This window comes from Bos indicus, chromosome 8 (assembly GCF_029378745.1).
Source record: "Bos indicus isolate NIAB-ARS_2022 breed Sahiwal x Tharparkar chromosome 8, NIAB-ARS_B.indTharparkar_mat_pri_1.0, whole genome shotgun sequence".
NCBI lineage: Eukaryota > Metazoa > Chordata > Mammalia > Artiodactyla > Bovidae > Bos > Bos indicus.
Genome location: NC_091767.1, coordinates 29,389,127 through 29,402,873, shown reverse-complemented (window position 1 = coordinate 29,402,873; position 13,747 = coordinate 29,389,127). Strand labels below are relative to the sequence as shown.

Here is a 13,747-nt window from a genome sequence, read left to right as displayed (position 1 = left end):
GAGTTTCTCTCTTTCATGGAATTTGACCATGTAAGTTGTCTGTTGATACAAGTTGTTCATGACAGTCCCTTATTTTTCTTTTAGTAGCTATAGAATACACAGTGCTGTCACCTGGTGTTACTTTTCATTCCTGACATTAGCCATCTGTGTCCTCTTCTCATCTTTTCCTCATCAGTCTGGTTAGAGATTCACCAACTTCATCAATATTCTCAGAAAAGCAGCTATTGGTTTCACTGATTTTCCCCTACTGATTTTTGTTTTCTATTCACTGGCTTCTGTTCTGATATTTTTCATTTCCTTACTCATGTCTTCTCTCTTCTTGAAGTGGAAGCTGAGGCTAATACTTTCTTCCTTTCTAATATAGGCATTTAGTGCTATAAAATTCCCCATAAGTACTGCTTTAATAGTAGCCTACAAACTTTGATGTGTTTCCATTTTCATTCAGTTTACCATATTTTTTAATTTCCTCTTTGATTTCTTCTTTACTTCCTGCATTAAAGAAGTCTATAATTTAGTTTCCAAACACTTAAGGGTCTTCCAGAGATATTTCTGTTATTGATTTCTCATTTAATTCCATTGTCGCCAGTGAACATACTTTGTATGACTTGAATTTTTTTAATTAATTTATTTATTATTGAAGGATAATTGCGTTACAGAATTTTGCTGTTGACTTGAATTTTTAAAAATTTATTGAGACTCATTTTATGTCCCAGAATATGGCCTGCCCTGGTATATGTTCCCTGAGAACTTGAAAAGAACGTATATTCTGCTGTTTTGGGGTGGAGTGTTCGATAAATGTCTATGAGGTTAATTTGGTTAACAGTGTCCATACTTTTATAACCTTACTGATTTCCTGCCTACTTGTTCTATTGATCCTTGAGAAAGGGGTATTAACATTACTGACTATAATTAGAGATTTTGTCTATTCCTCCTTACATTTCTCTCAGTTTTTGCTTCATGTATTTTTAAACTTAGTTATTAGATACATAAATATGTCTTCTTGATTTATTGACTCCTTCAAATGGTAAGTTTTTATCCTTGATAATATACTTTGCTCTAAAATTTACTCTGATAACATAGCCACTCCAGCTTTCCTTTGACTAGTTTTAGGACAATGTATCTTTTTTTTTCCATTTTTCTTCTGTAGGGTAAGTTGGGATTGATCGCCTTTGGGAAGCAAAAATACAGATGGGAATAGAAGCAAAAGGTGAACTCATATACTTCATTGCTCGGAAAAAGTATTGCAGGTTACCATAAGGCCTTTAATGGAAGTGTCAGTTGATTTTTGTTCCTTTCTGTCTTAAGATAAACTAAATTTTATTGCCTAGCAGAATATATAAGACCCATAAAAACTGCTCAAAACGAACAGTGTAAGTTATGAGGACAGTATATTCATTTCCTGCACAATCCTGTTCTAAAGACTTATAAAATTACTTTTAAGAAAATCAAGGCATTCTGGATATTACAGGCGTCCAGACACATGCCGCCATCAATAACTGTTCTCCCATGATTAATGGGGGGAAAGAGGAGGAAGATCAATAAAGCAGCACTGTAAATTTAAAACTCTGTCAAATCAGCATTTTCTTTCCCTTAACCAACTGTATTAACAAATAAACAAAAACCTGAGAGAGACCTGGGGCAAAGACTGGAAAAAGTATCTTGGATGAATTGCATAAACATACAGCTAATACCTCAACCCATTTATAGTTTTCTAAAATACATTTTTATGTGGTGATTTTTAATAGAATTTTTTATTGAGATATACTTCCTATAACATACAATGCACCATTTTAAAGTGTGCACTTCGGTGGTTTTTAGCGTATTCACTGTGTTGTGCAACCATCACCATCGTCTAATTCCAGAGCACTTCCATTCCCTCGGAAAGGAACCCTGTTCCCATAAGCAGTTAGTTCCAATTTCCCCTTCCACCAATCCTCTGCCTAAGCTGGATGTTTCATATAAAGGGAATCACTCAATACGTGGCCTTTTGTGTCCATCTTCTTTTACTTAGAATAATGTTTTCAGGTATATGGTGAACTCACCATTGAAAGGTATTTTACTGGAATATAATAAACCATTTGCTCAGAGTGATAACAAACACATGGAATAATTAGAAGAGACCCAGCCTACAATCTGGAAGACTGTAGCTCTCTGGTGCTGATTTCTTCTCACTTTAACTTCTGAGGACTTCGGTCCTTTCTGCCGTATAATATTAGAGGAGATGGCATCAAAGATCTCTCTTCCTTATTCCTGTTACTCCAGAAATCTCAAAGACACAGAGACACACATTGCTTGTCTATTTGGAAAAAATAATTGTAACAAAATTAATTAGCTAGATTTGAAATCTTTCACTCCTAACCTGATCTGGAGATAGGAAATTTGAAACAGTTGTTATCAATAACACCTTGACCTGATTATAAATTCAGGAAGTTCACACCAATTTCTTAATCAGTTGAGAAATAAAACAAAAGATGGTCTGAGCTCTTTGTATCAGTGTGGCTTTCCCTCCGATTCTGAAAAGGGATAATGCAATCAATGACTTCCACTGTGACTTTCTCCTTGATATATATATATATGTTTTTAAAAAGCTCCATGCTTAAAAACAACTATTAGAAATTTATATATACATACCATGATTTTATACTTTCTATTTCATCCACTACATATATCCAGTATCTACAACAGTATCAGGCACTTCACAGTCAATATTTGTTGAATGGATGGTGGATGGATGACTGGATGGATGGATAAATGGATGGAAGCTATAAAATGAAAGGCTGATCCAAATAGTAAGGATGAAAAATACATGTTCAGTTTTTTTCTCCATTTCTTCTTCAATGGGTAAAATAAATATAAAATGTTAAACACTAAAGGAATAGTAATTCAGAACTAGAAATAGCTTATTTTATTAATTTTGGTATAACAGTAGGTACAGTACAATTAATATGCTGCTTTGTCACAGAAATTAATCAGCACTAGTATATGGTTTAAATTATACAGAACCATACTGTTAAATATGTGCATATTCTTTTTGGCTGTCTTAAAAATAAACCCCAAAAATGTAAATAAATACCACCTGGTTCATTTTTACCACCCCTTGGAAGAAGATGGAATAATTGTCATATGTTTTTGAGTTTATGTTTAGCAGATTTATACTACATATATGTATGTTTTGTTAAAGACCAACAGTCACAAGATTCTGAAGAGCTATACATTATTGAGCTAGGTTAATGCCCTTGGATTATATGGGACTTTTCCTGAGTCAGTATTCAAATCTGGAGAGAAGAACTGGGTGACATTCAAGTCTTTCTTTCTGATTCTGTCTTTCTTAGCTACCAATCAACTCCCATCTCTTCCTACTCAATCCTTCTCTCCACTCTGCCCTTATCTATCATCTCCCTTTCCCATTCTATCATTACCATTACTCCATTTCCTTCCTTCCCACTCCCACCGTAACCTAAAGGATGACAATAATCAATCAAGGTGGAGAGAACCATGATGATCATTTACTACTACTCCCCCACCAGTCAAAGCCCAGTCATGAGAAGGAGATGAAGGTCATGCACCCACATATTGCTTAGCACCCACACTTGCTTGAATTTTTATTTGTACCTTCTTCCAGTTAGTTGGATTTTACCACTTGATTAATGTTTTCATGACCAGGAATGATTTAAACATTCTTCTAGTATTTCTTTCAGTTGCTATAAAAATCAAAGCATTCTCTCTTTGTGCTAACATTTGCAATTACATTTTAATATCACTGACACGGCAGAAATGTATAATAAAACCTACCACGCTGACTAGGTTTACACAGTTGCCATGGTTCTGGATTTCCAGTCAATACAGATCTAGGAATTCCTCATTCCTTGACCATTTACTTTGCGTCCTAGGACACAATCCTTCAGGTAAACAACTCCTTATTTCTTTATTCAGCATCCCATCTTTCAACATTGCAGAGGCCCATGGATCAGAAGGGCCATCAACTAATACAGAAAATGGGTTTACACCTTCTGATTCAACACCAGAAACTGCTTGTGTCATATGGAAGACCTCTATATCAGAGCAATTCAGATTCTACTTGTGATACCTAAGGTAAGGAGCCTCCTGACTCCACACTGATGTTGGAATTTTATAAGAAGTAGAATGTCTAAATCTCATTCCAATCTGTCTTTGTAAATATTTATTTTAACCAAAATCTTGATAAACAAGTACAAATAAAACACGCTTGTTTTTTATATCCAAAAAATGAGACTGAATTTCTTTAGTCACTTTTAGTTTCTCTCAAGGTATTATTATAATAAAATACACACCAAAACTTCGATCTGCTTGGTAGCTCTGTTTTGATTCTGAAGTGACTCTGGTACTCATAATAGCAAGTTACATGGGACACAACCATATTTTTCAGGGATTATGAAAAGAGGAAAATTGTGAGTAAATGTTTCAGAAATAAATTTCTAATTTCCTGTAATTAAGTTTTGATTTCAGAAGGGAGTTCTTGTAAGGCTGCAACATGCTTTACTGCTACAAAAATGTTTCATTCAGCTGCCATTATAAATTAATAAGGTACCTTTTCATTAGAGGATCAGGTTAACATGGCAATTCTACACATATTAAATATTTAAGGACTCAAAATTATATCAAAATCCTTTCTGAGAATATAGGCTTTCAAGGACTCTGTTTTTAGTACTATTTTTCTTTATTCATCTGCAAAGTTCATTGGGACACTTTTGAGGAAGCCATATTTTTCTTCCATATGTTAACCATCATCCATATATGCTTTTTATTCCAAATGTCCTTGAGAAATGCTACTCAGTACTACAAGCATGGATGAACAGAGGCTCATGTTGCTTCAAATGTCTCCTGAATCTGTAAAGCTGGGGAAATCCAATTGTTCGCTTTAGAATGGCACAACGATCTTACTGGAAAAGGAGCTCTGTCTCGTGGGAAGTGATGGGTAGACTTCTGAAGGACAGGTAACCCCTGAATTCTTACCTGAACTACAGCTTTGCAGATGAACTTCCATCTGCCAGATTCTTCCATCTAAAGCCTTCCTTTTTCACCACAGAGAATTCTCCTTTTTATCCACAGCCTCTCAGCTTTCACATTTGAAAGGACTCCAAAGGGACAAAGCAACCCTTTGCAGTTCAACCTTGATTTAATGAACTGGCAGGGTAAGCCTCACTCAGATGGAAGTGGTGGAAGCACCTGCAATATAGATTTCAGAATGTGTTCATTTGAAGTATTGGGGAAAAAAATCCAAGGACCATGAAATTACTGTTGACTGAAATATGAAGTCTCCAGAATAACCAAATTTATACCACATAATACCTTGAGGATTTATTTCAAAATGTACTGAGATGCAAAAAATTTAACTTTTCCTCTAAGAAACATTCATTTATCAATCTTCCTCGAACTATTGTTTTTCTTTACTAGATAGAATCCTTCAAACACTTGGATAGAAGAAATGTATCTCATCAGTCATGACACTCTGTTTTCTATTGAGTACTATGCACAAATCCTGGAAATAAATAGATAAAAACATCCCAAGTGGATACTTGTAGGGCCAGTTAGAGTTTCCTGGAGCACACATAACTGTGAGATTTTCCCTTCCTACAGTCCTTTGTGTGCCATTTTCCTGGCCTTTGAACCAAAACACAGTCCTTGCCATGCCTTGAACGTTGCGGGGGCCCTCTCCTCCAGTTGGTGAAGGTCACAGGTTCACCGCCAATCCACTCCCAGTGGCCAGCACGCACTTGGTCATTCAAACCTGACATGAACCAAAGAAGGGTGCCAAATGATTTTTATTACTTTTACAACTGGATGTCATATCAACCCACTGTTCTAAGCTCAGTAATCACATGCAATTGTGAGCCTACATTCTAAAGCATGGACTGGGACCTGGGAATCCTCTAAGACACCCTGAGACTATGAGGCTTTGGTGTAAGGCCAGGTAGGAATCCAAATCCTAGCTTCACCACTTGCTAGGTGAACATATCTGGGCAGGTTATTTAACCTCTCTGAGTTCTCCAAGTATTAGTTTTCTCATCTCAGAAATGTATATCTAAGTAGAACTAGCTCTATGTTGAGGATTAAATAAGATAATGCACATAAAGCTCATGACATAGAAGTGTTAATAAATGGCACTTATTATTCATACTTCCTACAGGCAGAATACCTGTCACAGGGAAACAGATATACTCCTGTCTATTTATCTTCCTTGTGATTCTTGGGTATCATATTTGAAAGTAGCTTATTAAGTATTATTTTTAGTCTGGAGCTTAAGATTTTTTTAATCTGCTACAGTTCTAATAAAAAGCAGCTTTTCTCAATTTGCCTCTCTACTCCCACTGGCAATTTTTTTTTTTCAAATTACACTTCAATGTTACAAAGCTCTTAAAATTTTTCTTAAGGAAGCATTCCTGGGATGAATTGAGAGAGTAGCATTTGATGTATATATACTGTGCTGTGTTCTGTGCTATGCTTAGCTGCTCAGTCGTGTCCAGCTCTTTGTGATCCTATGGGACTGTAGCCTGCCAGGCTCCTCTAGCCATAGAATTCTCCAGGCAAGAGTACTGGAGTGGGCTGCCATGCCCTCCTGCAGGGGATCGTCCCAACCCAGGGATCAAACCTGGGTCTCCTGCATTACAGGTAAATTCTTTACCACTGAGCTATTAGGGAAGCCCCCATATATATACTGCTGCTGCTAAGTCACTTCAGTTGTGTCTTTATTTATCTTGGACTCTGTGCGACCCCATAGACGGCAGCCCACCAGGCTCCCCCATCCCTGGGATTCTCCAGGCAAGAACACTGGAGTGGGTTGCCATTTCCTTCTCCAATGCAGAAAAGTGAAAAGTAAAAGTGAAGTCGCTCAGTCGCGTCTGACTCTTAGTGACCCCATGGGCTGCAGCCCACCAGGCTCGTCCGTCCATGGGATTTTCCAGCCAAGAGTACTGGAGTGGGGTGCCAATACTACCATGTTTAAAATAGCTAGCTAGTGGGGAGCTGCTATAATACAGGGAGCTCAGCCCAATGCTCTGTGATGATCTAGATGGGTAAAATGGGGGTCCCTCAAGAGGGAGGGGATGTATACACACAGCTGATTCATGCTGTTGTACAATAGAAACTAACACAACATTGTAAAGCAATTACACTCCAATTTAAAAATAATAAAAAAAATTTTCCCCTCGTCACTCTCTTTTAGAATAGAGATTAAAACAATAGAATAATAATAAAAAAAAAGAATCCTGTGCAATAGGATTACCTGGCAGCTCACAAACCAAATTTGACTGTGAAAATGGTCTTTGTTATGCAACATGTAACCTTCTCCCCACTGGTTCTCATTTGATATTTTGGGGTAGAATAAAATGAAGTACTTTTGATTGGGAATGACTTGTCTCCTTCTGGATTGTTTCTGTGAATTACTGATCAGGTGATGCTACGCCCCAAAACTTTGTGGGATTAGAAAGTTGACATCAGTCATTGTGGACATAGAGAAGATTTATCTTCCAGCCTTCACATAATACTCTCAGATGACTTCAGAATTACACACTCACTGAGTATCACAGAGAATTTAAGAAGCCGAGTGGGTTTATTATTATTTCCTTAAATACAGTATCTTGAAGAGATGGTGAGAATATTCACTTTAGGACATCCTGAGAATTCTGTTTCTAAAGTGGCTTGAAAAGATTTGTGACTACTGTTAAAATTGTAGAAAATATTAAAACTTTAGAAAAAAAGGATAAAATTAGGATTAGCTATAATTCTTAACCAGAGATAAAAAAATATTTCTAACTCTTTGGCTTATTTCTTTTTATGTCAATAAAAGAATGCCACTTCATGGCAGATAGATGGGGAAACAGTGGAAACAGTGGCTGATTTATTTTTCTGGGCTCCAAAATCACTGCAGATGGCGATTGCAGCCATGAAATTAAAAGACGATTATTCCTTGGAAGGAATGTTATGACCAATCTAGACAGCATATTAAAAAGCAGAGACATTACTTTGTCAACAAGGTCCGTCTAGTCAAGGCTATGAGTTTTCCAGTGGTCATGTATGGATGTGAGAGTTGGACTATAAAGAAAGCTGAGCACCAAAGAATTGATGCTTTTGAACTGTGGTGTTGGAGAAGACTCCTGAGAGTCCCTTGGACTGCAAGGAAATCCAACCAGTCCATCCTAAAGGAGATCAGTCCTGGGTGTTCATTGGAAGGACTGATGTTGAGGCTGAAACTCCAATACTTTGGCCACCGGATGCGAAGAGCTGACTCATTGGAAAAGACCCTGATGCTGGGAAAGATTGAGGCAGGAGGAGAAGGGGATGACAGAGGATGAGATGGTTGAATGGCACCATCGACTCAATGGACATGGGTTTGGGTGGACTCCGGGAGTTGGTGATGGACAGGGAGGCCTGGTGTATTGCGGTTCATGGGGTTGCAAAGAGTCAGACACGACTTAACAACTGAACTGAACTGATAAGTATATATTATGTGTATATATATCACTTGTATATATACTTTTTTATTCTAAATTATTTCATGCTTCATATGACTGTAGACTGTGTTTTTCACTTAGCACCTTGCCACAAATGCAGTACATTACATATTTTATATATAATATGCATCCATTGTTGAATGAATCTATAAATATAAGGCATTGTTATATATTTAATATTCTTTCATATGGCTATATTATAATTTATTAAACCACTCCCTACTTACAACTATTTTAAATTTTTTGCCTTTAGAAATAACATTTATGAGTTTCAAAAGATAGACTGTCTAACCATCTAACCATTGCTTATTATCGTAGACAACAATTATTTGACCCATGGAAGGGAGACCTTCTCTTTGTGGTCTTGCCTCCCTCCTCAGGGTAACACAGATACTTGCCTATCCAAAACGGCTTTCTTCCACTGATGTCCCAAAGCCATCTCATGTGCTGCCTGGAGATGACAGTTACAAGGCTGCCTTGGTGACTACATACAAACAGAAAAGTCAGAGCGTCAGTGACACGGAGTTCAGCATTTCAGCTGATGTGAGATGCATAATGGAAATCAAAGCTAGTTCATCTAGAAAACTGGTATATATGTAGAAAGAACTTTCCAAGATTTTAATACTCATTTTTTTATATTAATGAATATCTGTGGGGGAGGGGGTGCTTGCATCCATGCTAAGTCACAGGGTGGGGTAGATAACAGTAAAGAAGTGATACTGTATTATAATATCTGGGCTTTAAAGCACAAATCCTTTTCAGAAGATCAGCAGCTGTTTACTTATATAGATTAATTACTTAATGTCAAAAAATGACCCCTCTCATGGGAAGTTTATCTCTAAATTGCATAAATTTGGCAATTACCTGGTTAATTTGATTAGTAAAGTAACCCAAGCTACCAGATAAACTTACTGGAGGCCAACATTTTGAGCTTGATGTGTTTAGTCAAATCCCCAAATATATGTGACTCTTTTTCATCCTGCTCAGGGAAAGGAGGTCAGCCTCACTGGCAAACCTTTGTATGTTATGAAGAAATTAAAGCACCTGTTCTTACAAATACATATAAACGTTTTCTCCAAAATGTAGTTGTATTTTTTATATGTTTAAAGTTTACAGTGTAGTGCCTTGACTTACATAAACTGTGAAATTTGATTACCACAGTAAGTTTAGTTAGTACCCATTTCATATAGTTACCAAAAAAAAAACAAAAAACAAAAAATGTTTTTTCCTTATGATGAGAATTCTTAGAATTTACTCTTAACACCTTTCACATCTATCACACAATAATCCTGTTACACATCACAGCCATATTCTTTATCTTATAACTGGCAGTTTATATCTTTTGATTACCTTCATCCAACTCTCCCACCCCAAATTCCTCACTTCTTAAAACCACAAACTTGATTCATCTGTTGATGGACACTTACATTGCTTCCATGTCTTCACTTTGTAAAAAAAAAATACTGTTATAAACATGGGTGCAGATACCTTTTCACCTTTTCAACAGAGTACTGTCGTTTCCTTTAGACATATTCCCAGAAGCGGAATTGCTGGATCATACTGTAATTCTATTTTTAACTTTTGAGGGGCCTCAATATTCTTCCATGGTGGCTGTACCATTTTACAATCCTACCAACAATAAGGGATTCCTTCTCTCCACATCCTTGCCAGCAATTGTTATATCTTGTCTTTTTCGTGACAGACACTAACAGGCGTAAGAATTCTTTATGAGTTATTTTTGCAGCTAGCTAAGTCATTCCTATAAGCAATATTTGATCCCAATTCTCCAACAGTGTTCATTTAAAACTCTAAAATACTCTAAGCAAAAAGCCAATAGATATATTCTTTTTCTTTTCTTTTTTGATACAAAAAGTTTCAACAACAAAAAAGGGGAAAAAATCACCACACGCTTCTTGCCTAGTTAATATCTATTGATGTTTTAAAAGTCAAGAACCATGATTAGTAATACATACTTGTCACAAGTTTATGTTGCTGAACTGAATTTTTTTTTCATTTTACCTACAACTATCCAAGCTTTAGATTCATTTCTGAATGCTTTTCCAGATCATGTATGGTGAACATAATTTAATCTATCTCTTAATGATATTTTTCCTACTAATACCGTCCTTTCGTATGGTATAATGCAGTGATGACTCCTAGGCCTTCTGAGATATGTAGGCACTTTTCTACTTCTCTGAATGTCCTCATGGTGCTGGATTCAGGTCATGTGACTTGGTTCCGACGTTTCTATTTACTGTGGCTTCTGTCTGACAGTTAACAACAGACATGATAGCCAGTTCTCTTCCCTCTCCCTCAGATCCAATATGGCAATTCTGATGTGCTGAGGGTTTAAAACACAGAATATAAAATGTGTATTAAAAATAGCCCAAGGGAGGGTTCGAGGGGCTGTTTCAATTAATGTGACATATTAGAGTGTGGGAGACCTGGGTTCTACTTCCTGCTCTGTCCCCAATTTCCTTATGGATGTAACTTCAGCCTCAGAGTCTTTATCAGGAAGGAATAGATTTTATTCAAGGACATTTAACACCTACTTCTGCTTTAAGATCCTTGAAACTATCTTTAAAATAAGACTTGGCAAAATCCATTTTAGCTGCTCAAGTGTAAGTTTGATTTCTTTATTGATGCTCTGAGAAGAGCAAGAGCAAGAGGAGAAGAGAGCTATGTTTAGAATAGGTAAAATGTTAGGCCACAGTTATTTACAAAAATAAATATTTAGGCATTTTCATTTTATAAAAATGCCTATCATTTCCTTTTGTTCCCATATATATACAAATAAAAGACAGAAAATTAACCATATAGATACAGATATACTATAGAGATATAAAAGTAAAATATAGAGAAACATACAAATAAAAATCTTTTGACATCTTTGAAATCTGAAGACATTCAAAGTGTAGAATTAAAAACATAACCCTGAATTTTTCCAGTTTTAGAAGTAAACATCTACTTCGTTAGAACTTTTTGATTAAATATAGATATATTTTAGACCAACTCTTTAAGGACAGGTCAGCAGGGGTTCCAGACACTCCTGTGGGAAACCAAAATGGTTTCAGAGATAATGATCTATAATAATAGAATTACCAAATGTACAGTGACTGCCTAAGGAAGTGAGCAGATGAGATTATGATATGCAAATTCAAGAAATACCTAATCTCGGAGTCTGGTTCCTCTGGGCTAAAAAAATAATAAAACACCAATGGGGAGGAAAGGAGAAAGGAGATAAAGATTGAGTTGAGTTAGCAATCTGATTAGGGGCAAAGGATAAAGTAAAATTTGCTGTGCTTCTTGAAACATGCATGCTGTGAATGACCATCTGTAAAGGACCATCAGGTAGCAAGAGAGCCTGAGGAAATATAAATCAGAATTGAAAAATGGTCCCTGAGATCTAAAAAACACACTAGATATGTATTAATTCTAATTATAGACTCTAAAACCATCTCCTAAACAGTATTCATGAGAAAGTAAATAGCCAAGTTATAACATGTTGCAACTATTAATTTTATATCATAGAAAGAATTGATAATTCCCAGGGGAATATTCATTGTTCAGGGCAAAGAGGTTAGAGAAGAAGAGGATCAAATGAACCTGAAAAGTAATGGGTGAAGGGAAGCAGAGGCCCATAGAATGAATGAAAACATGTTGAATGATAGAGGAGGTCTTGGGGTTCAGAGGAAAATTATACTAAGGAGGTAGGCTTGCCATTCAAAAATGTTCCTTTTAAAGTGACTGATCCAAATCTTTTAGTTTGTTTTTAACCTACTGCTAGATATTTTCTGAAATGCCTCTATTTTTAACTGTTCTTAGGATAATCATTTTTCTTGTCCTTTTGAAATAAAATGCATATTGAAGCATCATACAAAAGTCATCAGGTCAAATATTTATACCTATTCTTCACTTAAAATTAGAAAATTTGAAGCATTTTTATGATATTTTAAAAATCTCATAGCAAATATTTTTTCTTTACCTCTTATACACCTTGGAATACCATCAGAAGTGGTATTTGATAGATACCTTAATTTCTGGAGCAATATGGTACATACATAACATACACTTCAAAATAGTTTATATTACTGATAGATAATGAGTCACTTTCTAAAATATGATGGAAAATCTCCAGTTGCCCCCTAAAAACTTTCTCTTGTTCTGAAAATTTTTTCAGTTGTACATCTTAAAAAAGGTCTCAGTACAATAGTCTAAAGCAATTGCCTGAAACCAGTTTACAAAATTAATTTCACAAAGATATGAAAAAATTAATTCTGAAACTGCTTATTACATAATGTTTGATTTGCTAAATATGGTCGCCAATCCCCCTAAATTAATAGGGGAGATAGAAAATTTCCATCACTCTTATACTAGATTTTATAATAGTTTACTGCAGAACAAAATACCTATGTATGTATTTCTTAATATCATTATTCTGTGATTATGATCTTCCAGATTTTTGGTGTCAAAAAACATTTGTTATGAAACCATGGCAATTTAAGGTAATCTTATTGATGTCATCATTTTGCTAACCCTGCATTAGTCTCCTGATATATTTTTTATTTTATTGATCCATCTAATTGCCCAAATCTGTTATATTTCTGTACACTAACAACAAAATATCAGAAAGAGAATTTGAGGCAATAATCTCATTTACTAGTGCATCAGAAAGAATGAAATACCTAGGGATACCTAATGAAGCAAAAGACCTGTACTTAGAAAACTATAAGGTGTTGAAAGAAACTGAAGATGACAAACAGGTAGAAAGATATACTGTGTTCTTAGGTCGGAAGAATCAATATTGTTAAAATGACCATACTACCCAAGGCAATCTACAGATTCAGTGCAACCTCTATCAAATTACCAGTGGCATCTTTCATAGAACTGGAACCAAAAAAAATTAAATATGTATGGAGACACAAAAACTCCAAGTACCCAAAACAATCCTGAGAAAGAAGACTGGAGTTTGAGGAATGATACACCCTAACTTCAGACTATAATATAAAGCTACAGAAATCAAGAGTATGGTACTGGCACAAAAACAGATACATAGATCAATGCAACAGGATAGAATACCCAGAAATAAACCCACACACTTATGGTCAATTAAATCTATGACAAATGAGACAACAATATACAATGGAGAAAAGATAGTCTCTTCAATAAAGAAAACATACACACAATAGAATATTACTCAGCCATACAGAGGAATGAAATAATGCCAATTGTCACAACATGGATGGACCTAGAGATTA

General features: G+C 35.7%; 1 protein-coding gene across 4 annotated transcripts in view; it reads right to left on the bottom strand.

The window, feature by feature from the left end:
* Positions 1–4,163: 4,163 nt before the first annotated feature.
* Positions 4,164–13,747, bottom strand: part of FREM1 (FRAS1 related extracellular matrix 1) — a 178,293-nt gene continuing 168,709 nt past the window's right edge. For all 4 annotated transcript variants that reach the window (XM_070794530.1, XM_019965913.2, XM_070794531.1 and 1 more), the window contains 2 exons: positions 8,888–8,973; positions 4,164–5,767 (listed from right to left, as the gene is read on the bottom strand). In XM_070794530.1, coding sequence (XP_070650631.1) covers positions 5,568–5,767; positions 8,888–8,973 — 286 coding nt within the window. In that variant the 3' untranslated portion in view covers positions 4,164–5,567. The remainder of the gene's footprint in view (positions 5,768–8,887; positions 8,974–13,747) is intronic.